Genomic DNA, 27,465 nt, shown 5'->3' with positions numbered 1-27,465 from the left:
CAGTAAAAAAAAAAAATTAAATCTACATTTGTAATCTATATTTTCAAATAATACAAAATGAAATGAAGATGATATTCAATATTAAGCCCCTTCTATTATATATCCCCGGATGTAAGGCTAATAAAACTGACACTGACTTTTCAAATTCAAGTTGGTTAAATTGATAAACTTCAATCCTATCCATACATTTTGTAGCATACATAATAAAGAGAATTCAGTATAAGAATTCTAAATAAAATTGCTATAAACAATAATAAAACACTCTTGAGTGTTTTTCTACTAACAACTGAAACATACAACACCATGGGATGGGAACAAAAACAACAACAACAACAAATACAGAATGTTCTATTTAAAGTCACTCTAGAGAATTCCCCATTTTGGATTCATCACATAATATTTATATCAGTTTAATCCCTTTTCACAAGGGAAAATCTTTTAAGAAGCTCTAGAATCTTATAACCAAATACTCAACAAAGCTAACAGCAATCTGGAGAATGGTCTTGGGGAATGTACTAAAAGCCAAAAACAGAACCAAGATGAATTATATACTCTGGTCATGTTCATTCCAGTCACTACAATAATCTCACTTTCTTCCTCCATTTATGATAATCTGGACAATTTCAATCTGCTCTGGTCCCACATTCACCTATGAAGATCTCTCTAATCTGTGAATTCCTACAAACTATATTTACCAATTAATTACATATAGCATCCTATTTTTTGCTTCATATGTTCCTCTTCATAATTTTGAAAAAATATAGATTCAGCGATGATTTTAAAGGTTTGCTCTAACCCTTCAACTATAGTTTAAGATTTCTAGAAAGTAATGACAAACTACTTCTTAAGTATGCCCCCAAAGAGAACAAAATGTTCTTCAAAGACTGGAAGAAAGAAGGCTGTATGAAGATAGCATCTTACAGATCCTTTGATGGACAATTAGATAGTCTTCGTTCTAAATATAATTCATTTTCTCTACAACAACCATAAGAATATATTATATTCAATTCAGAAACTCAGATGCCATTTATCACCATTTTTATTAACATTATAAAAGTTCTGGGCACTGTTTTAAGTTATGCATCAAAGGAAAGTTACTAGAAACAAATACTGTGTGACATAACTTCTATGTGGAATCTTAAAAGCCAAACTCATAAATACAGAGTAGAATGGTGGTGATGGGGGCTGGAAAGGGGGTGGGGGGGAATAGGGAGATTTTGTTTAAGCAGAAACACTTAAAATAGTAGGCAATGCACGGCACAGTGATTACAGATCGCAATCCCGTTACCATCAGTATAAACTTCAAAGTTGCTAAGAGCCTACATCTTTGCTCCCACCACAAAAAAGAAGTAATAATTACATGACATGATAGATGGCTAATGCTTTGGTGGTAATCAAACTGCACTATATAAATGTAATCATATGAAAACATTAAACATACACTGTTATATGACAATTATATCTCAATAAAATTAGGTTTTAAAAATAAATCATAAGTAAAATTTTTAAAAATGAATATATAAATATCAGTGGCATTCCAAAGAGAATGAAAACAAAAATGTAAAAAAATTATATAAATAAATTACATAATTATGGCAACAAAAATATAAAACGCTAAGAAAGAGAACTGAAAGTGGTGCTAGTGGTAAAGAACCCATCTGCCAATGCAGGAGACATGAGAGACACGGTTCGAACCCTGGGTCCAGGAGACCGCCTGGAGAAGGGAATGGTCCACTCCCGTATTCTCGTCTGCAGAGTCCCATGGGCGGAGGAGCCTGGTGGCTACGGCCCCTGGGGCTGCAAAGAGCTGGACATTACTGAAGCAACTGAGCACTCATGTTTATATAGAGAAACTACAAGACTTTCAGAAAATAAAGGATGACAAATACAGAAGATTTCAAGATCTTCAGTTCAGTTCAGTTCAGGTGCTCAATCACGTCTGCCTCTTGGAGACCCCATGGACTCTAGCACACCAGACTTCCATCACCAACTCCTGGAGCTTGCTCAGACTCATGTCCATCGAGTCGGCGATGTCATCCAACCATCTTATCCTCTGTCCTCCCCTTCTCCTCCTGCTTTCAATCTTTTCCAACATTAGGGTCTTTTCCAAGGAGTCAATTCTTCACATCAGGTGACCAAAGTATTGTAGTTTCAGCCTCAGCATCAGTCCTTAAAATGAACATTCAGGACTGATTTCCTTTAGGATTAACTGGTTGGATCTTCTTGCAGACCAAGGGATTCTCAAGAGTTTTCTCCAACACCACATTTCAAAAGCATCAATTCTTCAGCACTCAGCTTTCTTTATATTCCAACTCTCACATTCATACATGACTACTGGAAAAACCATAGCCTTGACTAGACGGACCTTTGTTGGCAAAGTAATGTCTCTGCTTTTTAATATGCTGTCTAGGTTGGTCATAGCTTTTCTTCCAAGGAGGAAGCGTCTTTTAATTTTATGGCTGAAGTCACCATCTGCAGTGATTTTGGAGCCCCCCAAAATAAAGTCTCTGTTTTCACTGTTTCCCCATCTATTTGCCATGAAGTGATGAGACCGGATGCCATGATCTTCGTTTTCTGAATGTTGAGTTTTAAGCCAGCTTTTCCACTCTCCTTTTTCACTTTCATCAAGAGGCTCTTTAGTTCTTCTTCGCTTTCTACCAAAAGGGTGGTGTCATCAGCGTATCTGAGGTTAGTGATATTTCTCCAGGAAATCTTGATTCCAGCTCGTGCCTCATCCAGCCTGCCATTTCTCATGATGTACTCTGCAAATAAGTTAAATAAGCAGCGTGACAATATACAGCCTTGACGTACTCCTTTCCTGATTTGGAACCACTCTATTGTTCCATGTCTGGTTCTAACTGTTGCTTCTTGATCTGCACACAGACACACAGATTTCTCAGGAGGCAGGTAAGGTGGTTTGGTATTCCCATCTCTTTAGGAATTTTCCACAGTTTGTTGTGATCCACACAATCAAAGGCTTTGGCATAGTCGATAAAGCAGATGTTTTTCTGGAACTCTCTTGCTTTTTCGATGGTCCAATGGATATTTGTAATTTGATCTCTGGGTGCTCTGCCTTTTCTAAATCCATCTTGAACATCTGGAAGTTCATGGTTCATGTATTGTGGAAGCCTAGCTTGGAGAATTTTGAGCATTCCTTGCTAGCGTGTGAGATGAGTTTAATTGTGCAGTAGTTTGAGGATTCTCTAGCATTGCCTTTCTTAGGGATTGGAATGAAAACTGACTTTTTCCAGTAGTGTGGCCACTGCTGAGTTTTCCAAATTTGCTAACATATTGAGTGCAACACTTTCACAGCATCATCTTTAGGATTTGAAATAGCACAACTGGAATTCCATTGCCTCCACTAGCTTTGTTTGTAGTGATGCTTCCTAAGGCCCACTTGACTTTGCATTCCAGAATGTCTGGCTCTAGTCCAGTGATCACATCATCATGGTTATCTGGGTCATGAAGATCTTTATGGTATAGTTCTTCTGTGTATTCTTGCCACCACCTCTTCTTATCTTCTGCTTCTGTTACATCCATACCATTTCTGTCCTTTATTGTGCCCATCTTTCCATGAAATGTTCCCTTGGTGTCTCTAATTTTTTTTTTAAGAGATCTCTAGTCTTTCCCATTCTGTTGTTTTCCTCTATTTCTTTGCACTGATCACTGAGAAAGGCTTTCTTATCTCTCCTTGCTATTCTTTGGAACTCTGCATTCAAATGGGTATATCTTTCCTTTCCTCCTTTGCCTTTTGCTTCTCCTCTTTTCTCAGCTATTTGTAAGGCCTCCTCAAAAAACCACTTTGCCTTTTTGCATTTCTTTTTCTTGGTGATGGTCTTGATCACTGCCTCATATATAATATCATGAACGTCCATAGTTCTTCAGGCACTCTATCAGATCTAATCCCTTGAATTTATTTGTCACTTCCACTGTATAATCATAAGGGATTTTATTTAGGTCATACCTGAATGGTCTAGAGGTTTTCCATACTTCCTTCTATTTAAGTTTGAGTTTGGCAATAAGGAGTTCATGATCTGAGCCACAGTCAGCTCCTGGTCTTGTTTTTGCTGACTGTACAGAGCTTCTCCATCTTTGGCTGCAAAGAATACAATCAATCGGATTTCGGTACTGAACATCTGGTGATGTCCATGTGTAGAGTGTTCTCTTGTGTTGTTGGAAGACGGTGTTTGCTATGACCAGTTTGTTCTTGCCACATGACAAGATGGCAGAGTAGAAGGATGTGCACTCATCTTCTTCTGCAAGAACTCCAAAATTACAACTCACTGCTGAACAACCATCAACAGGAGAATGTTGGATCCCACCAAAAAAAGATACCCCACGACCAAGGGCAAAGGAGAAGCCCCAGTAAGATGGTAGGAGGGGTGAAAGCACATTTAGAATCAAAACCCCATACCTGCCAGAGACACTTGGAGGTTCAAACAAAACCTTGTGTGCACCAGGACCCAGAGACCCACAGAGACAGAGCCAGAACTGTGTGTCAGTGTCTCCTGCGGAGCTACGGGTCAGCAGTGGCCTGCTGCAGGGGCAGGGACGGGGCTCTGGTTGCAGGAGACCTGGTCACACAGCCTGTGGCATAAGCCCTCTTGAAGAAGGTCGCCATTAACCCCACCATAGTGCTGCCGAGCAGAAGACCCACAAACTGCAGAACAATTATACCAGAGAAATTCTTGCACTGTTAAGAAAGTTCTAGGACCCACAACAGATTCCCCAACCTGAGGATGTGGCAAAGGGACTGAGAACCCCCAGGTAATTTGACTTTGGAGTGGGATTTGATTACACAACCTACACAGGACTGAGGAAAGACTCTTCAAGGGCACAAACAAAACCTGGTGCACACCAGGACCCAGGAGAAAGGAGCAGTGACCCCACAAGAGACTGACCCAGACTTGCCCGTGAGTGTCCAGGAGTCTCCAGGGGAGGTGTGGGTTGGAGGTGGCCTGCTGCAGGGTCGGGGGCACTGAGTGCAGGAGTGTGTGCACAGGACCTTTTGAAGGAGGTCTCCATTATATTCATTACCGCCACCACAGTTCTGTCTCATATCAAACAACAGGGAGGAAACACAGCCCCACCCATCAACAGAAAACTGGATTAAAGATTTAATGAGCATGGCCCCACCCATCAGAACAAGACAGAACAAGACTGTTTCCCCCACAGTCAGTCTCTCCCAACAGGAAGCTTCCATAAGCCTCTTATCCTTATCAGTCAGAGGGCAGAAAGAATGAAAAACACAATCACAGAAAACATCAAACTGATCACATGGACCACAGCCTTGTTTAACTCAATAAAACTATGAGCCAGGCCATGTAGGGCCACCCAAGATGGATGGGTCATGGTGGAGAGTTCTGACAACACATAGTCTACTGGAGAAGGGAATGGCAAACCACTTCAGTATTATTGCCTTGAGAACCCCATGAACCGTATGAAAAGGCAAAAAGATAGGACACTGAAAGATGGAACTCCCTGGGTTGGTAGGTGCCCAGTATGCTACTGGAGATCAGTGGAGAAATAACTCCAGAAAGAATGAAGAGACAGAGTGAAGCTGCTCAGTCATGTCTGATTCTTTGTGATCCCATGGCCTGTAGCCTACCAGGCTCCTCCATCCATGGAATTTTCCAGGCAAGAGTACTGGAATGGGTTGCCATTTCCTTCTCCAGGGGATCTTCCCGGCCTGGGGAACGAACCCAGGTCTCCCTCATTGCAGGCAGATGCTTTACCATCTGAGCCACCAAGGAAGCCCAGAGGCAAAGCGAAAACAAAGCCCAGCTGTGGCTGTGACTGGTGATGGAAGTCAAGTCCGAAGCTGTACAGAACAATATTGCATAGGAACCTGGAATGTCAGATCCATGAATCAAGGTAAATTAGAAGTAGTCAAACAGGAGATGGCAAGAGTGAGCATCAATATTTTAAGAATCAGTGAACTAAAATGGATGTGAATGGGCAAATTTAAAATCTTAAGGCTATTGCTTTTGCACAAGTATTTCAACTTAAATTTAACAAAGTTTAGTTTTGAAAACCAATAAAATAATTCAAATATTTATCTCTGTATACAAAGAATATTATCATTACAGGAAGAAATAATGAAAGATTATCTAAACTGGATGGGATTATAATCTACATCGACAGTAATCAAACGAAGTTGTATTGGCACAAAGACAGAATCAAAACCCACAGAAATAAACCAGGTCATAAAAATTCATATTTGAAAATTTAAATATTTTTGTAATTATGTAAATATTAACCAACATTTATTTTGTGCTCACTATGTCCCCAAAACCCTTTACAATAAGGTTTCTCTGTAAACTCTGTATGGGGGGAGAACAATAAATGTTGGGTGGGTATAATAGTTTATTAGAAGATATTCAGCAGCACCCCTGATCTCTACTCACTAGATTCTGGTAGCATCTCCCCATCCTCCAACTGTGACAACCAAAAATGTCTAAAACATCATAGACATCATCTCATGTCCCATGGAAGACAAAATTGTCCTGGGTTATAAATTAGTACTTTGACACAGTTGCAACCAGTTATCTACCTGCACTACTTATTATGGTCTGATGTTTTTCAGTTGATTAACATCTACCACACTATAGGAAATATATTCTGCAAAATTACACACTTAAAAATAATAGCATTTATGAAAAGATAGGACAAAACTTTAAAGACCTAGGAACTTGGTAACCAGAGCTTGGTAACTTGGTAACTTTAAAAAAAAAAGTAACAATCATAATAAAAATACCAACACAGTTAAATCTCCACTGACATTTGTATGAAACACAAAGGTCGGTCAGTCCTTTATCTCCCTAAACCCTGGACTTCTACTTCCTCCACTGAGATGGAGGTCACTGTGTATGGTTTCAACAAAATTGAAAATAAAATCTAGGGTGCAAGTTTTTACAAACATTGGGGAAAATATTTCTCATCCATCTGTAACTCTAAGATGACACATATACTTTCAACACAGTGAAAGCACCCTAGTCTTTGAGGCTACTACTTGCACTGGAGGATGGTACTTTAGTAGAATTTTCATCTTTTCTCTTAAATGCTCTTCATCTGCGAGAATAACTGCTTGGAAAGGCCTCAGATAATTGATATAATCTCCACACTATACTGATACTTTTCTATTGACTGACTGTATATGGGTTAATTCAAGTTTTAAAAGCATATAAGGACACAGCCTAAATTCCCAAAGACAGACAAGAGCTACTCACTTAATAGCAGGAGGCAGCGGTGGCCCAGCAGAAGCAACTATAGAAGCTAACACTAAGCAGCGGGCGCTGTGCTAAATGCTTTACAAGAGTTACTTCACTTCACCACCACAACACTCTGATGTGTTTTAGAAAAAGGAATGGGAACTTGGAGAGATTAAATAATTCTCCCAAGGTTATTCAGCTAAAATACAGTGCAGCCAGATTACACCCAAAATTGTGAATCCAAAGTCATTTTCCTTTAATAATTTAATGTTATAATACTTTTCAATTTCTTTCTTAAAATTCCAGTGTTACAATACAACTAAATAATAATTCAAAACTTATTACATATGACATCTTTTTTTCTTTGGAAAATTCTTTAGGTATTTATTCAAACTCAATAAAGATTTTAAATCTCAAAAGCAACTTTTACCTTTGTTTGCAAGCTACATACTCATTTTTCCAGATCTTAAGAGTTTCTTAGACAGTGGGTAGCCATAAATGAATTTTTAAATTCTGATGCCACAAAAAAGAAATATTCACCAGCAAGACAAATGCCACAGCAACGTCTTAAAATTCACCAGGACACATTCACAAAGAAAGCAAGCCTGTAAAATATTCTGGCATGGGGCTGATGCTTCCACTTACTTAGGATATTAATTCAAGTTTTACATCCCATGCCAATGCATACTGGACTCTGGCTACTGGTCTGTACATATCCACTTAAGACGAGTAAAACGGTTATTAGTAAGCACAGACTGCATCAAGCCCTAAACATCTGTTCTTAAACATGATGTTTTCTACTACTTGATTTCTCTGCAAACAGGTACTAGCTGTGTATGAAAGTTTCTATGATGGCAATGGCTGTGTTTTTCAAATATGTTTTAACTGATGGTGTGTCTATCTGCCAACCTAACTCCTTCTCCTCAGAAAATACATTACTTAGAAAAAGAAGGTTCTTAGGACTTCCTTGATGGTCCACTGATCAGGAACTGCCTTCCAACGCAGGGAACACAGGTTCGATCTCTAGTCGGGGAACTAAGATCCCACATGCCCAGAGGCAACAAAGCCTGCACGATCTGATCCAGAGCTTAGCACGTGCAGCCCCAACAGAAAAAAGCTAGCATACCACAACAAAAGATCCCCCATGCCCCAAAAAGAACCAACACAGCCAAAATAAATATTTTTAAACAGTGTGTTCTTCAAATCTTGCATCTAGTTGGTTGTCTGATTACAAGTGAAAAAAACATTTTGGGTATGTTAAATGCTTCCAGTTGAAATAAGAGTCCAAAGTGACTTTTATTTATGATGAAAAAAGTAGTGTTTTTCACTGTTAAGGATGAGTACCTACAAATAAAGCTAATAATAAGTTACAAACTTTAAAATAAACTTAACAAGAAATAGATAAAATCTATAATAAAGGAAAACAACCAAACAAAAGACTTCCACGAATCCAAAAGTACTGTTCAACAGAGAAGGACATTTCAAAAATCATAAAAATGTCTGTTTTCCTTAAATTAACTTAAGAATTAACTGCAACTCACATAAAACTAGGAAGGAAGACTTTTTTTTTCAAGCTTGGAAAAGTAAGAGGGGGAACTAGCCTCACCAGATATTAACACATACTACTACAAAGCTTCTATGATTAAAACAGTGAGTTATTAGAGCATATCAGAGTAATAGAGTAGAAAACTCAGAAGTAGAACCATATACTGCAAAATATTATAAAATAATCAATTATCTTCCAAAGTAATGTTAATATTAATACAGTTTGAATTAGAATCCTAATGAAATCTGGAAAAGAGGAAATCGACAAATTGATGATAAACTTCAACAGTAAGAAAAAAACTATGACATGATAGCCCACAGCCCCCACACACAACCAAGAAATGTTAAAGAACAACTGAGGGAAAATTTGCCCAACCTTTAAACATACACAAAACAGATAAATGTGGATCTATCACATGATGGAATATTGCACAGAACATAATTTCATGGATGTCTATACATATTTATGTAACAGTCTGTGAGATCGTGTTAAATTAGTTAACAGTGGTTACTAGAGGGTTAGAAAGGGTGATCTAAGGGACTACTAGACTTTTTGTTCCCAGTATAATTACATTTGCTATCATAATTCATATTGCTTGCAAGAAAATAAGTTTTAAGACTTAAAAAAGTGAGAAAAAGTAAAGGGAAAACAGTGGAGGTCCTTCCAATACTATGTTCCAAAAGACTTCACGATAAGCACGTCTAACTGTGAAGACTGGGGGTTTTGACTGTGCAGTGAAGAAATGGGATTCTAAGAGATGTGAAGTACTGCATACAGCCTTCAAATTGACTCAGTGGGCCCTTCGCTTCCATCTCACCCACAACAACCTGACTTTCTTATTGAAGGTGACCTTGTATAGTGAGAAAGGGGTCTATTAACTAAATATTTGTAAACCAACCACCCAGAACACTACCAAGACAAACACTAAAGGCAACTAATACTTGTTAATGAATTATGAGATTTATTATATTAATGAACATTTAGTCACATTTTAAATACATAGAATGCCTTTGACAGATAACCAGTGTAACTCCCTGAATGCCATAAGCTGTTAAGAATCACTCCTTTTACCTGAAAGAAGAACCTCAAGATTCTCACCCTCAAGAACTTCAAATCCTCACTACAATATACTGTAGAATAAACTATTGCATTTTATACATGATTTTATTTCCTTAAAATATATTTTTTTTTACTTTAAGCCAGGTAGATATGCTTTCCAATTACATAACTCTAACCAGCTTTATGCATTTCAGGGGCAATATCATATTTAAACGTTTTTCAGGTAGGTGGGAACTCATGAGATTCTGTGAGCTGATTTTTCTGCCCACTATAACTGGAAATATCTCAACTTTATTACTTGCTTCAGCATTTATCTTTACATGAGCAATACACAAAATTTTCTAGGCTTTCTATACACTTAGGCTTATGCTGGTGCTCAAGACAGAATCACACACTTTAAAAAAAATAAAATAAATTAGAGCATTCCCAGATGGTTAGGATTCGGAGCTTTCACTGTCATGGCCCAGGTTCAGTCCATGATCAGGGAACTGAGATGGCACAAGCCAAAGTGTGGCCAAAATTTTTTTAGATTGATTAAAATAAAAAATTAAAATACTTCAATAAATATATATATACACATTTTAAGATGAAATTAAAAATACAACATTGTAAATCAACTATACTTCATAAAATACATTCAAATTTTTACTGAGAAAAAGAGTCACACAATCAGTAGCTCAGACAGTCCTACATTTTAAAAAGTCAAATAAGAGAGAGGGTGCTCAGGGCTGGTGCACTGGGATGGCCCAGAGGGATGGGATGGTGAGGGAGGTGGGAGGGGGTTCAGGATGGGGAACACATGTACACCCATGGCTGATTCATGTCAGTGTATGGCAAAACCACCACAATATTGTAAAGTAATTAACCTCCAGTTAAATTTAAAAAAAAAAGTCAAATAATAAAAATAGCACATAAGATTACATGAACAACACAGTCTACATAGCTCTGAACAGGGGCGAGACCCGAGTGCAGGGGGCACTCACAGAGGGCAGCTGAGGGCATGCAGAACGTGGGCCAGGCGCTGCGGACGCACGCACCAAGGACACGCCTGGCTCTCGGTCTGTGTGGAGCCGACTTGCTGAATATCTCACAAAGGGCTATACATTTGTCCAAAACTCAAAGAACTGCACACAAAAGTGGGTGAAATGCACTATATAGAAAGTATACCTTAACTGAAACAGGGAAAAATAATCTGGAAATGATTACTTGGAAGCCAACTGTCATTCTGTATAAAATTTCAGACACACCACCTCACAGCTTAGCAATTTCTTTCCAAGGAACATGTTTTCTAGTTATATCCAGAGTACAAAATTATCCATTATCTAAAGGATACTCAGTGCAGTTTTGTAAAATTTAAAAATCAAATGCTTTCAAAAATAAAACAATAAAGTCTAAGATCAAGCATTAAGGACTATATAAATATCCGAAATTATTTTGGGAACACAAGTTGATTTGTACAGATCAGAATGCCAATAAATGCAATCTCTCAGCCTATAATGGAGAAGGAAATGGCACTCCACTCCAGTAATCTTGCCTGGGAAATACCATGGACAGAGGAGCCTGGTGGGCCATAATCCAAGGGGTTGCCAAACAGCAGCAGCCTATAATAAACCGGCTCACTATTTACAATCTCTTTAAAAAGCACACACACAACAAAACAAAACTTCTAAACACAGTTGCGTGCAGACATGGCAATCTATTCTCAAAGCTTAGTCATTACTGACTGACCTTTCCTGGTACTGAGTTCATAAAAATGCAGAAGTCTGCAACCTAATATTATCCACAACCACCCATGTGCCCACCACTGACAATGATAACCCACCAACCACAGTGTGTACTATGGTTCATAACCTCTACCCTGAGTTGATTTAACTTTTCTGCATACGCTTCCTATAGGAAAGCACGGTAAACAATGCAAATTATAAAAACCTTAAGGAATAATTTCTAAACCTCTCTATGACAAAATTCTAAATTTCTGTATAACAAAAATAAATAAAACATTTAAATATAAAATCATTAACATTTCGTAAGTGAGGAGGTAACATGTGCAATACTCACAGACAAATACTTCTACATTTGTTTACCTTTAATATGCAAAATACTCTTGCCAATACATATAAATAACCAAATAGAAAATACACAAGAAATTTACAGAATAGCTAAAAATAACTAAGGAAAGCATAATTTCAACTTTTAAAAATAATAACAAAAAAAGCAACAACAAATGAAAAGCTAACACAATAGTGTAACAAAATGGGGGCGCTAATAATCTATCAGTGAATGCATCTGATTTGCTCATACAAAAATTAATATAGCCTTTTTGAAGGGCAAAGTGGCATTTTCAATACTTCCAGGAAACTATGCTTGAAAAATGTTTACACAGCGTAAGTATGTGTGAAGATTTTCTAGCAGTATCATTTGCTCAAAATATGTAAGGACTTCCCTGGTGCTCCAGTGGATAAGACTCTGTGTTCCCAATGCAGGGGGCCCAGAGTTTAATACCTGGTCAAGGAACTAAGACACCACATACTGCAACTAAGCCCTCACACTTGAGAGCCCACGCTCCCCAACTAGGAAAGCCTGAATACCACAATGAAGAGCCTGCACACTGCAATGAAGACCCAGTGCAGCCAAAATGAATTTTTTTTAAATGTAATAACCTAAATGTCTATCAACATGGGTACTAGTAAAGGAAATAAATTATGGCACATCCATGCAGAATTAAGAACTCTACAGTCACAAAAAGAATTAGGGAAGATGCAAAAAATACACCATTAACTGAAAGAAGCAGTTGCAGAGTAACCTGCAACTTGCCACTGCGCAGACCATTCCTGAATGGCTTATGAGTCATAGCCATTACCAAAATAAAATATGGGTTTTGCCTTGTCATACTGTTCATGGGGTTCTCAAGGCAAGAATACTCAAGTGGTCTGCCATTCCCTTCTCCAGGGAACCATGTTTTGTCAGCCTGCAGACATAAAATTAAAAGACGCTTGCTCCTTGGAAGAAAAGTTATGACCAACCTAGACAACATATTAAAGAGCAGAGACATTACTTTGTAGACAAAGGTCCATCTAGTCAAAGCTACGGTTTTTCCAGTAGTCATGTTTGGATGTAAGAGTTGTACCTTAAAGAAAGCTGAGCACTTTTGAACTGTGGTGTTAGAGAAGACTCTTGAGAATCTCCTGAACAGCAAGGAGACCAAACCAGTCAATCCTAAAGGAAATTAGTCTTGAATATTCATTGGAAGGACTGATGCTGAAGCTGAAGCTCTAATACTCTGGCCACCTGATGCAAAGAACTGACTCCTTAGAAAAGACTGATGCTGGGAAAGACTGAAGGCAGGAGGAGAAGAGGATGACAGAGGATGAGATGGTTGGATGGCATTACCAACTCAGTGGACATGAGTTTGAGCAAGCTCCAAGAGTTGGTGATGGACAGGGAAGCCTGTGCAGTCCATGGGGTCGCAGAGTCAGACACGACTGAGTGACTGAACTGAACTGAAATATGGGTTTGGAATGAAGAAAAGGGTGTGGTGTTCATTTTCTATATTACACTTTATTTTGTATTTCATTTTTTTAATGTTAAGAATGTTCTACTTTTCAAATCAAAAAATAAAGGTTTTAAGTATACAGTTATGACAGAAAAAAAAAAAATTAAGTCTTGCTAAGAAGATATGTTTTTAAAATGTAAAGTTTTAAATCTCTCTGGTCTACAAACTTCCCAGTTCAGCCAAAATCCCCACCAGAATGTAAGTGTTCACTAGATTCCATGGATACCTCAGACAGATGACGTGAAGGCACATCAAATCTCAAAGCGTGAGTCTGTCACATTAAAATACAAGTTCAACATTAATGCTCTTAAAATTGTATTTGAAAGAAAAACACAGGTAGAAAACTCATGAAAATGTGAAATGAAAAATGAATAATTGATCAAATAAATTATTTTTCATTGCTGTTTGTTGTATTTCTAAAATCGGAAGAGGTCATTACTTTTAAACTTTAGCCTGAAAGTTGTTTTTTTCCATCTGATGAAAATACTCGAGTTTCAAGGAAATTTGTTTTCACGGGATTTGAAACTCAAAAGAAAAACATACCTTCTAAGAGCATTTCTGGAATGTCTGCTTGATATCTAGGTCCCACTCTGATTTCACCTTTGTCAGCTAATAGTGTTTTCACTGAGGGATCATAGACCAATGAGTAGAAAAAGGTATCCTGGAAAAAAAGATGACAGAAGACACAAATATCAACATAAACCTAATTCCTTCTACTTTTTATAAAGCAATAAATCCAGTGTCATAATAATGAAACGATAAAGCTCCACAGAGCATAAAATTTCATTTTGGTGAATAAATTCAATAAATCTTTAAGGAAAGCATAATGTTACTATCATCAGGTAAACAATATAAAATTAAATGAAAACAAATAGCTTACAATCAAGGTGGATAACAAAGTGTTAGTATTATTTGTTTAGTTAGTCTAACAGAAAACCATTAATTGCTCTAAAAGTTAAGCTAAAGTCAAATAAAGACCACTGAAATCCAGTAATCATTTTAAAGCTGTAAAGCCCATACCAAACAGTAAGAGTGCCTTCATAGACGCGTGACACTCTTACTTTGAGAGTGCCCATCCCACATTTCATCAAAAATACTAAAATGCAGACACATTTCACATTAAAACTATAGAACTTAGTTTATATGCAGTTTACTAATATGTCACACTGTATACACTTAATTACAATTATCTATTTAAGTACAATTGTCCATTAATTATAATTCTGAGGTTGTCCTTTAAATTCTAAAACATATGTATATATGGGTAAGCATACAAACATAACTATACATTCTATCATCACCAGCATACCCACCTAACTTTCCATGGTCACTTAAAAGAGCAAACAACCTACTTACTGGACCTAAAGGATAAAATGACCTATAGCCAACAGTCTTGAGCTGAATTCTGCATAACCACTAGAAATCATCTGAACCAGCAAAGTCTTGCCTTTTGTTCCCCTCACCTCCCTGTCCCATGGATGTGAGGGTCATCTACTGCATGATTCTCCGTATTAAACCCTGAAAGGGCCTATTAAAGAACAGTAGATTGATAAAGGACTGAGATTATAAAGCAAGAGGATAGGAAAAAAAATCATAAAGACTTCGCAAATTTTCATCTATTGCAATCCTTAGCAGATACAAATTGTTAACAAATTAGAAGGTAACAAATATCATCTTTAAAAAAATCAGAGAATTTCCAAGTGGTCCAGTGGTGAAGTCTCTGCGCTTTCACTCAGTGGCCTGGGTTCAATCCCCAGTCAGGTAACTAAGATTCTGCAAGCCACACAAACACAACGCAGCAAAAAAAAATGAAACCCACTCTAGGAACAGCCAAACACAATATAATATACTAAAATATATTCACTATTTCTTCTTTTTATTTCTGCTTCTGTGAATGAAAGATAATTTCTGAGCATCATCAATCCATATTATCCATCATTCTGTTCAACAGAATGACAATAAACCCCACCTCTTTTCCAAATTTCACAAGACTATTAGCCTTTTTTTCTGCCTTGAATACTTACTTTTCTTCTAATTTCATTAGGTTTCTGGTGCATAGTAGTTATACATGTTTGCATCAATCTTTTTCTGTAATGTTTACTTCATTTGAGATAGGGAGCAACACTTTTGAGAATAGAAAATATTTTTAAAAAAAAAAATATGTCTCCCTTTAATTTTGCTTTTTAAAATATATATGTAATAAAGATTCTGAGAAAATAAACACTGTGAAATTATAAAGATTAAACATTGAACCATTAATAGTATTTTCCCCACAATAAAATTGATAAAAGTCACATAAAACTGCAAAATGCAAAATAGACTGCTTACGAGAATTTCCTCCCTTCAATGACGTCCATGCTCTAATTCAATTTCATTAAAATGTTTATGACGTCTCTTGAAGGTTACAGAAAAAATTATTCTTAGGTGACAAAATTTATTAGGATTCCAGTAAAGAAAGCAGACCACCAATGGTAAAATTTTATCTGCAAAGAGCCTAAAAGAAAAGCTATTTACTTCAAAAAAAAACAAAAAAAAAGGAAGAGGACCAAGTATTTTTAAGTTATTTATTTCATAAAGCCCAAATTAGTTCTTCCTCCCAAAAAAGTTCTCTCACTACCAATTCAATCATGTGCTATACTTTAGCAACTTTTCATTATGAAGCAAAGACAGACAGACATAGGAGTTTTTGCCAACTTTTATCTCAGTTAACCAGAAAAATGAAATTACCTGAATACATTCTAATCATTATACTTTTACCATAATATTGCTATCATTATGCAATAATTTGTTAGAAGAAGAAATAATACAAAAGTACAGGCTTTGTATGAAATAAAGAGGGAAAAACACAAACAATTATAATTGTGAATTACCTCTTTATCAAGATATGACAATACTGACTCTGTCTCATTCAGAAGGGCAACACTGCATTTCCCCCTGTTGAAAGAGAATAAAAGCGAATAAATGCAAGAAAAGCCACCTTGCCTTCACAGAGATGATGTACACAAAGTTAGGAATATTCAAAATGTAAAGGTACTACTGAGAAACTAGATGGCAGTTAGGAACATCTAGACACATATATACTTGGACTTACTCTACATCTTGGTGTTATCGAACCTAAAAAACAAGGCTGTAGACATTTGTTGAAAGGCTAGCCTGAGGAAGGAACGGTGTTAGGCAGCAAATCCTTGCAACATAAAACATTTTATAGGTATTTCCCAACTCTTTAAGAAGAAAAGAAAGAAGAGTACATTGCAATCTTCAGACAAAGTTAGTTTTTGAATCTGTAAAGAGTTAATATGAGGTAACTTTATTCAAGGGATTTTTAAAGAAATCACCATGTAAACCAGTGCCTAAAATAATCTTCAAATCTTTATAGTAGCCACTGCATACAAGAACATAAAATTAATACACATTTACATCAGGATTACCTGATGTAACTATACCTTTATTGCTAACTTACGTTTATTGAAACTGCTCTAGTTTCAGTAGTTAAAACTAGTTAAAATTTAAACACAAAGAACTCCTATAGAGCAAGGGGCAAATAAAGATCAACAGATTCACAGATCTTGAAGTCTCATGGCATTTACCTTTGATCATAGCTGGGTGTGTACTTGAAAATGAAATGCTGTTTAAAAAAGGCCTGTCTAGACCTGAGAAAAATTATGGTTATTCACGTAGTGGTATGTAATACCACTTTTAAAATTATCTTGCCAGCTTGAAAAATTCAGTATAGCTATAAATTTGACAGGAGAATTCTGAGAGACTATTCAAGTTACAGATATTGGTCAGGGCTCACAAAATACTTTTTAAATGTCATAATATCACTTGGTTTTCTAAACAAAAGTAACTACTTGCTCCCCACGAATTAACATGTAAAAACAAATGCATCAAATACACATTACATAGGAAGTTTGTTGTTGGATTATCAGAGTGAAATACAGTTCAAAGGAAAAAATTACCAAAAGCAAAAGTAAAACACTAACGCATAAGTCAAAAACCACACTAAGCATTTTGCAACTGTATGCTCCTTAAACCTAAATTAAAAAAAAAAGTTTTCCTCTCATCAAAATATCTTTCTCTGTTAACCATCTCAGGTTGCTATCACTTCAAAAGGTTTCTCTGAGAGCATGTGGTACTTCTATACTATCCTGTCAAATCCATAATTCGGTTACTGGGAGTTATGAAGGTTTTTGTCTTTCCAATATATTTTATTCATGCATAGTACTGAAGCAGAAAAAATAACACCATTACTTCAGTGCATATAACACTCAAAATCAATAATTACCCGACATGCTCATGCAAAGGACAGAATTACGAGAAGGGGCACTGCTCTGCTGCTGTTAGCACGTCTACGACTTCCATAGAACTTCTGTGGCCTGTGAATACGTGCTCACACATGCAAGAGTGCTTAAGGAACAAACGGGATTTCCAAAAATCGTTTCATTTACTTCTCTTGCCTCAGTAACAGCTGACAAAGCAGTATTTCTAACATTTAATACTTACTGCACCTAGAAATCATAAAATCTTTTTTTTTAAGTTCTCTATAGTCAGGTTTAAAAAAAAAATGGGAAGGAGCAGATGCTATAAATGTTATTTTAATAGGTATCACTTGAGTTTTATAAAATAACAGACACTGAAAATTCATAAAAAGAATACAGCATAAAGGTGCCTCCGTACAGTCTGAAATGATAGATTTTTTTTTTAAAGGCTTATTCATTTATTTATGGCTACGCTGGGTCTTCACTGCTGCATGCGGGCCTTCTCTAGTTGCAGCGGTCAGGGACCACTCTCTAGCTGCCATGTGTCGGCTTCTCATTGCAGTGGCTTCTCTTGTTGCGGCGCACGGGCTCTAGGGCACAGGTACACAGGCTTAGTCGCCCCGCGGCATGTAGAGTCTCCCTGGACCAAGGATCAAACCCATGTCCCCTGCCTGCATTGGCAGACAGACTCTTAGCCACTGGACCTCCAGGAAAGTCCATGAAAAAAGATGGTAAACTGAGTCACTAAACCATTATTTTCATATTTACATCAGGAGGTAAGGACACACTGGTTATACTGGGTTTAGAGGCCCAAGATGATTACAAAACCAATAAAAGGACGGACATCCCAATCAATCTAAAATGTAAAATATCTTTGGAGATACAGATTTTATGCAAATAGAAAGGATAACAGACAATTTTAACTTTTAATTTTTCTTTAATGTAGCTATACTGTACCTTTCCCCCCATTAGAAACAAAAATGACTTAAATTTCCATGTACATGTATTAACAGCTAACAAAGTAAGAGACTGAGTCAGAACTATTTTATGAAGTAAACATGAATATGTAATTAACACATGTACCACCACGCCAAGAGTTGCTGATAAAGTAGTTTAAAAAGAGATTTAAAGTGTTGGCTTCTGTTATGCTGAACAAATCTTGGCTCACAGGAAAAAACATGATAAATTTTAAGCTAACTGCCAACTAAAGGAACTATTAACAAATTCTGAATATAGATAATGCAATTGTTTTATCCTGAATCTCAAGCAATGAACCTGTGTCTCTTTCACAGCACTTTAAACCATAAGGAATAAAGATACCAAAACATTAACAATATAAAACATAGGAAAGACTGTAACACTGAGAAAGATCACTCAAGGCCCATATAATCATTCATACTGCTTTTCGACAGGAAACCACACAGGAGCACAGAATTTCTACAGATAACATATTTTCCCACATATGATTCAAAAGTTTTTTTTTTTAATATATTTCAAAATATATATATATAAATATTCTATTTCAGAAACTGCAGAGTACAGGGACAGAGAAAAATGTAATTATTACAACACAATACAGTCCCATGTTTAATGGCAGGTGCTGATCAGCCTGAAATCTGCTATTTCCTTAACAAGATGTTAGCACAATCCCACAGGACTCAAAAACCTTATGTAAAATATGCACCCAGGTTATTTTTCCTCTTATCAAAAGATGTTACCCATTTGTACAAGTGGAAAACAAGGAAGTTTAAATTAGCATCCATTTCCCCCACTATCTGAAGTCTTTCCTTCACTAACACACAGAAGTACAATGGTCCAGGACCTGGAAAAATGAAAATTTCTTAGTGTCACACGAAGATAATTGAATCCAAATATCTTGGAAGGGATCCAAGAATCTATGTGGTTAACAAGCATAACCAGGTGATCCTTAGGCACAGTGAACATGAATTTTAAACCTGCCGTGTTCACTGAAAGCCATTATTTCTTCATTAAAGAAAGGTATTTTTCCATTAAAAAAAAAAAAAGAAATCTTGCCATTTGAAAAAACATAGATAGATCTAGAGGGTATGAAATAAATCAGACAAAGAAAGACAAATAGCCATGTGACCCCTCACTTACATGTGGAGTGTAAAAATAAAAAAATAAAACAAAAGGAAAACAGACTCACAGAGAACAAACACGTGGCTGCCAAAGAGGAAGGGGCAGAGATGAGGGCGGGCAGCGGTGCACGGGAGCAAATAGGTGAAGGGGATCAAGAGGTGCGAACACCCAATTAGAAGATAAATAAGTCATGGGGTGTAACAATATTGAGCATAAGGAATATGGTCAGGGACACTGTAGTGACTTGGTATGGGGGACAGACGGTTACCAGTCTTATTGTGATCATCTTGTAATGTATGCAAATGTCAAATCACTATGTAGTACACCTGAAACTAACATTATGGTGTATGTCAATTACATTTCACTTTTTAAAATATGCAAAGAAATAATTTGCTGTTGTGGTGGGGTGAAGACGCTCAACATTCTTAGCCATTAGGAAAATGCAAAATCAAAACCACAGTGAGATAGTTCATAGAAAACCACAAAGATGGGCTAAAATGAAAAACACAGACAATAACAAGTGTTGACATGGATGTGGCAAAACTGGAACACTAACACTTTGCTAATGAGGATATAAAACTGTGCAGTCACTTGAGAAAACAGTTTGGCAGTTCCTCAAAATGTTAAAACACAGAGCTGCCATCTGACCCAGCAATTCCACAATACCATGAGAAAAGAAAACAGACATCCACACAAAAACTTGTGCACAGATGTTCACAGCAGCATTATTTACAACAGGCAAAAAGTAGAAATAATCCAAAGTTCCATCAAGTGATGAATGAGCAAACAAAACATGCAGGTCTAGTCCAGGTCCAAAGGCCTGAGGATCAAGAGTGCTGCTGCTATAAATCCCAGTCAGAGAGGAAAAAACCGAGGTCCCAGCTTAGTCAGTCACAGAAAGGGAGAATTCTCTCTCCTACCTTTTTGGTCTTTTCAGACCCTCAACTGGTGGGAAGAGGTTTCCCTCACACTGGGAAAGACAAACTGCTTTACTCAGTCTACTGATTCAAATACTCTCTTCTGGAAACACCCTCATGGACAAACACAGGGTTTTTTACCCAGACATCTGAGTGTGACAGTAGCCCAGTCAAGCTGACCACTAATTTAACCACCACAATATTTCAATATAAAATCATTATTTAAAATATATATATATATTATTCTTCATAACCAACAAGGTCATGAAAAACAAGGAAAGACAGGGACACTATTACAGACCAGAGGAGATGATGAAGACATGATGCCTAAAAGCAATGTCAGGGTAAATCTGGGAACAGAGAAAGGACATGAAAGAAAAGAAGGCTTAATGTTTGAATAAAGTCTGGAATTTAGTTAACAGTAATATATCTATGTGAATTTCTTAGTTTTAATAAAGATGACATGATTAAATAAATTGTAAACATTAAGCAGAAACTGAGTGAAGAGTACATGGAAACTCTGTGCCATCCTTGAAGCTTTGTTTGCAAATCGGAAAGTATCCCAAATTAAAAGGCTTACTTTCTAAGACTCCCTCCTTTCAAAAAAGTGGTATCTGTGTCACTGGTCTTATGAGTCCGATACTAGCCACAAATTGAATTCTGAACATTTTTTTCATATAAAGAATCACACCTGGTTCTGTGATTGGAAATTCAGCAAACAGTTTTATACACCATTTAATCCACTAAACACAATGAACAAATTTTTAAAAATAAAGTTCAAAACTTCAAAATGCTTTCAGAAGATTATGTTTCTCAACAGCAGCAATGTAAGATAGGACAAAAGAGAAGATTCAAAATTCTGAGGGAAATTATTTCCAAACCAGAATTATATCCCTAAACAAATCATCAGTCAAGTGTAAAAAACATTTTCAGATAAGCAAAGACTAAAATGTTTTACATTTTAGAAGATTAATCAAAAGGAAAAGGCAAAACAATTATTAATTCCAAGGAAAACAAAAGGTTGTACGAGACAAATATGTGAGGAATATTTATGTGCTCATAAAATAGAGATGATTATTAAGTTAAAGAAAACTGTGATATGCTGGACAACAAAAGGGAATGGAGAAGAGGAAGCAACGAGACATTTCCAAAATTGAAAAAAAATAGTAGCAATGTAATAGTATAAGCGCCAAAGTCAGTGTTAGAGAAGTTGAAAATAACTGCAAAACGGGAAGCAGGAGCATAACTGCCTGAGACAATTTTAGACAGCTATGTACATATATTTAAGGTGAAGGGGGAGGGTCCTAATTAGATCAAGGATATAAATTTGTGTGTATACACACAGACACGAACACGCACCAAGGGAGCAAGAGTTAAGATGACATTAAATCAGGTTTTCTCAACCCAGGCAGCACCACTGGCTGAGTCAGTAGATGATAGGACTCCCAAACCAGATGCGAAAACCAAAACTGTCCAGACTTTGTCAAATGTTCCTTAGGAGACAAGAGTGCTCCTGGATAAGAATACAATATTGATTAACCATGGCTTTCATAACTGTATCTTACTAACAAATATTTAAGGACTGCCTATACAAGGGAAAAAATATAATTTTCTACAATTTTGGATTATTAAAAGGAAGAGAATAAAGGAGAAAGAAATCTGGACACTTTAAGTATTTCTATTCAAATATAGAATTTCTGTTGTTAATACTACTTTAACAGATGTTAACAAATAAAAGTTAAAGCAGGCCCCCAAGAAACAAAACAGAAAAACTGAAACACCTCTATGAGTGGGTGAGCTAGAGGAATAAAAAATCAAGAAGAGAAGGTTGAGCTTAATATAATAGCTCAGTGGACTCTGTGAAGAAACATGACAAGCAGTGTTTTAGAAAGTCCCCTTGTGTTTATGGCATGTGGAGAGAAACAAAGGAACAAGATATGAATCCCTGATACTGATAACAAACATGAAAGAAACTTTCAAAGAGAAATTCAAGGGAAAAGAATCCTCTCTTGGTGCCACTTTCCCCTTTATAACTAGGAGAAAGCGAAATGTTCAAAAGGCACTAGGAAGTACCTCTTCTCCAAGAAAAGATGACCAATAAATTGTTTTGATACTAAGAAAATCTCATAAGCAATTCTTTGTACAACCGTGCGGAACAGCAGTACTGTTCCACAGTATAGCCTGGCTATACTATATATACCCACTGCTTTTCTTCATTATCATTTTAGTTGCAAAAGAAAACACTTCATTGTAAAGTAATTAGCCTCCAACTAATAAAAATAAATGAAAAAAAGATTAAAATAAATAAATTACAAAATAAAATTAAAAAAAAAAAACACTTCAACCACTAGGGTAAATCATTTCAAAGGAAAGATTACACAGCATAAACAAAACAGTTGAGAAAAAATGTGCTAAACATGTAGACTTAAAAATGTTAAATTGTGGTATGATCTTTCTCCAGTTTCTGATTTTCCTCTAGTCTTGCTTCTCCTAAAAGCCTAAGCATGCTAAGTAACTTCTTTATGCTACAGTCATCTCGTAAGTAGCACTACTTATAGTCTCAATAGCACTCTTTTGGCTAATTCAAATTTTGTTTACAGATACCAAGAAAATCGCAAAAATCTAACATCTTAAAAATACTGGCACAACGAAATGTACAGAAAGAAAATTGCTTTTATTAGTTTCTTTAACATTAGTAGTCAACTCTAGAGAGAGACTGCTAATTCACAGTGGGGTTCTATTTTATTATTTATACACTTTAAACTTAACATTACTAAAACAGGAGGGAAGGGGGCAGGGCACACCTTTAAAAGAATGACACAGCCCAAGAACACAACACAAACTGATTAGAACCAAACAAGTCCAAGACAGCAGACATTCTAAGTCCACTAGGCTCTGATCAGTACATAGGGAACAACAGACTGGTTCCAAACAGGAAAAGGAGTACATCAAGGATGTATATTGTCACCCTGCTTATTTAACTTATATGCAAAGTGCATCATGAGAAACGCGGGGCTGGAAGAAGCACAAGCTGGAATCAAGACTGCCGGGAGAAATATCAATAACCTCAGATACGCAGATGACACTACCATTATGGCAGAAAGTGAAGAGGAACTAAAACGCCTCTTGATGGCTTAATGTTGGCTTAATGCTCCAAATTCAGAAAACTAAGATCATGGCATCTGATCCCATCACCTCATGGGAAATAGATGCAGAAACAGTGGCTGACTTTATTTTGGGGGGCTCCAAAATCACTGCAGATGGTGACTGCAGCCATGAAATTAAAAGATGCTTACTCCTTGGAAGGAAAGTTATTATCAACCTAGACAGCACATTAAAAAGCAAGAGACATTACTTTGCCAGCAAAGGTCTGTCTAGTAAAGGCTATGGTTTTTCCAGTGGTCATGTATGGATGTGAGAGTTGGACTGTGAAGAAAGCTGAGTGCTGAAAAATTGATACTTTTGAACTGTGGAGTTGGAGAAGACTCTTGAGAGTCCCTTGGACTGCAAGGAGACCCAACCAGTCCATCCTAAAGGAGATCAATCCTGGGTGTTCATTGGAAGGACTGATGCTGAAGGTGAAACTCCAGTACTCTGGCCACCTCATGTGAAGAGTTGACTCATTGGAAAAGACCCTGATGCTGGGAGGGACTGGGGGCAGGAGGAGAAGGGGACAACAGGGGATGAGATGGCTGGATGGCATCACCAACTTGATGGACATGAGTTTGAGTAAACTCCGGGAGTTGGTGATGGACAGGGAGTCCTGGCGTGCTACGACTCATGGGGTTGCAAAGAGTTGGACACGACTGAGCGACTGAACTGAACTGATACTCTCACTGTAACACATGCGTGCTTAGTCACTCAGCTGTGTTCAGCTTTTTGTGGCTCCATGGACAGTAGGCCACCAGGTTCCTCGTTCCATGGGGATTCTCCAAACAAGAAAACTGGAGTGGGCTGCCATGCCCTCCTCCACGGGATCTTCCCAACCCAGGGGTCGAACCCAGGTCTCCCACATTGCAGGCCGATTCTTTACCAGCTGAGCCACCAGGAAAGCCCACTGTAACACATTAGAGAACTGAATGACACACCCACAGGCACCATGACATTTCCAAAGTCGGCCATAAAGGTCAACAAGTGCACAGTGGTCCAATTTCGGGAAGTCCCTCCTCCTTGCCCAAAATGGTTGGAATACTCCTTCCACTCATTAGCCTATGAAATATCACCCCTCTCACAAAAACTGACAAACCCATACTCCCCTCTCACAAAAACTGACAAACCCATACTCTGTGCCCCTCTCACCTTCTGAGATGGCTCACACTGTCTGTGGAGTGTGCCTCTTTCTAAATAAATCCACTTTTTATCTATCACTTTGTCTCTCACTGAATTCTTTCTGCTACAAGACATCAAGAACTTCAGCTTCATTAAGCCTGATACAAGATGTGTGATCTCAGTTAAAAGACAGTAGATTCAAATTCCAATCAGAGTTACAGTTTCATTACTACTTATTTATCAACAAACACAAATCTGTAAAAATTTGTTTTCTCTGAAGATTTTAAAAAGGTCTCAACAGAGACATCATAAATTCACAAATTACATATCCTTTCAGTTCAATTCCCCTGCTTTGACCAATACAGAAACATGAAGAAAGAAATACAAATACAAAAAGCATGATTAAGACATTTTTTGCTGTTTTCCTTTGTAATTTAATTTGTACACAACCGCATAATTCAACATGTGAAATGACCTATGCACAAATTTGCTCTTTGCAGTATTATTTGTAACAGTAAAAGACTAAAATGAAGCAAATATCCATCAATTATTGGATTACAAAAAAAGCAAGTGAAGGTGATGGAATTCCAGCTGAGCTATTTCAAGTTCTAAAAGATGATGCTGTGAAAGTGCTGCACTCAATATGCCAACAAATACGGAAAACTCAGCAAATGGGCACAGTAAAGGACAGAAACGGTATGGACCTAACAGATAAGAAGATGTTTTTAAAAAGGTAACACGAATACACAGAAGAACTACAAGAAAAAGATCTTCATGACCCTGATAACCACAATGGTGCAATCACTGGACTAGAGCCAGATATCCTGGAGTCCAAAGTCAGGTGGGCCTTAGGAAGCATCACTACAAACAAAGTCAGTGGAGGTGAAGGAATTCCAGTTGAGCTATTTCAGGTTCTAAAAGATGACGCTGTTAAAGTGTTGCACTCAATATGCCAGCAAATTTGGAAAACTCAGCAGGGGTCACAGCACTGGTAAAGTTCAGCTTTCATTCCAATCCCAAAGAAAGGAAATGCCAAAGAATGTTCAAACTACCACACAACTGCACTCATCTCCCACGCTAGCAAAGTAATGCTCAAAATTGTCCAAGTCAGGCGTCAACAGTATGTGAACTGAGAATGTCCAGGTGTCCAAGCTGGATGCAGAAAAGGCAGAGGAACCAGAGATCAAATTGCCAACATCCGTTGGATCACAGAAGAAGCAAGAAAGTTCCAGAGAAACATCTACTTCTGCTTTATTGAGTACGCCAAAGCCTTTGACTGTGTGGATCACAACAAACTGAGGAAAATTCTTAAAAGAGATGGGACTACCAGACCACCTTACCGGTCTCCTGTGAAACCTGTATGCAGGTCAAGAAGCAACAGTTAGAACTCGACATGGAACAGGCTGGCTCCAAACTGGGAAAGGAGTACGTCAAGCAATATATATATATTGCTACCCTGCTTCAGTTCAGTCGCTCAGTAGTGTCTGACTCTTTGCAACCCCATGGACTGCACAAGCTTTCCTGTCCATCACCAACTTATTTCCTTTAGGATTGACTGGTTGGATCTCCTTGCAGTCCAAGGGACTCACAAGTCTTCTCCAACACCACAATTCAAAAGCATCAATTCTTTGGTGCTCAGCTTTATCACCCTGCTTATTTAACTTATATGCAGAGGACATCATGTGAAATACCAAGCTAGATGAAGGATATTCAACCAGTCAATCCTAAAGGAAATCAGTCCTGAATATTCATTGGAAGGACTGATGCTGAAGCTGAAGCTCCAAAACTTTGGCCACCTGATGCAAAGAACTGACTCACTAGAAAAGACCCTGATGCTGGGAAAGTTTGAAGGCAGGAGGAGAAGGGGATGAAGAGGATGAGATGGTTGGATGGCATCACTGACTCGATGGACATGAGTTTGAGTAAGCTCCAGGAGTTGATGATGGACAGGGAAGCCTGGTGTGCTGCAGCTCCATGGGGTCACAAAGAGTCAGACACTACAGAGTGACTAAACTGAACTGATGAAGCACAAGTAGGAATCAAGATTGCTGGGAGAAATATCAATAACTGTAGATATGCAGATAACACCAATCCTTATGAGAAAGCAAAGAGGCTAAAGAGCCTCTTGAAGAAAGTGAAAGATGAGAGTGCAAAAGCTGGCTTAAAACTCAATATTCAAAAAACTAAGATCATGGCATCTGGTCCCATCACTTCATGGCAAATAGATGGGGAAAAAATGGAAATAGTGACAGACTTTTATTTTCTTGGGTTCCAAAATCACTGCAGATGGTGACTGCAGCAATGTTATTAAAAGACACTTGCTCCCTGGAAGAAAAGCTACGACCAACCTAGACAGCATATTAAAAAGCAGAGACATTACTTTGCTGACAAAGGTCCGTCTAGTCAAAGCTATGGTTTTCTCAGTAGTCACGTATGGATGCAAGATTTGGACCATAAAGAAAGCTGAGTGCTGAAGAATTGATGCTTTTAAAATGTGGTGTTGGAGAAGACTCTTGAGAGGCCCTTGGAGTGCAAGGAGATCAAACTAGTT

At 37.4% G+C, this 27,465-nt stretch overlaps 1 protein-coding gene across 10 annotated transcripts in view; it reads right to left on the bottom strand.

Moving 5' to 3' along the window:
- The window catches only part of MTA3 (metastasis associated 1 family member 3), a 210,639-nt gene that overhangs the window by 68,549 nt on the left and 114,625 nt on the right, over positions 1-27,465 (bottom strand). For all 10 annotated transcript variants that reach the window (XR_011491552.1, XM_070477493.1, XM_070477463.1 and 7 more), the window contains exons 5-6: positions 16,240-16,303; positions 13,913-14,030 (exon numbers count right to left, since the gene is read on the bottom strand). Coding sequence is in view for 9 of the 10 variants with exons in the window: in XM_070477493.1 (XP_070333594.1) it covers positions 13,913-14,030; positions 16,240-16,303 (182 nt within the window). In the remaining variant the exon portion in view is untranslated. The remainder of the gene's footprint in view (positions 1-13,912; positions 14,031-16,239; positions 16,304-27,465) is intronic.

The sequence above is a fragment of the Odocoileus virginianus genome, chromosome 2, assembly GCF_023699985.2.
Source record: "Odocoileus virginianus isolate 20LAN1187 ecotype Illinois chromosome 2, Ovbor_1.2, whole genome shotgun sequence".
Classification (NCBI taxonomy): Eukaryota; Metazoa; Chordata; class Mammalia; order Artiodactyla; family Cervidae; genus Odocoileus; species Odocoileus virginianus.
This window is presented reverse-complemented; position numbering and strand designations above follow the sequence as displayed.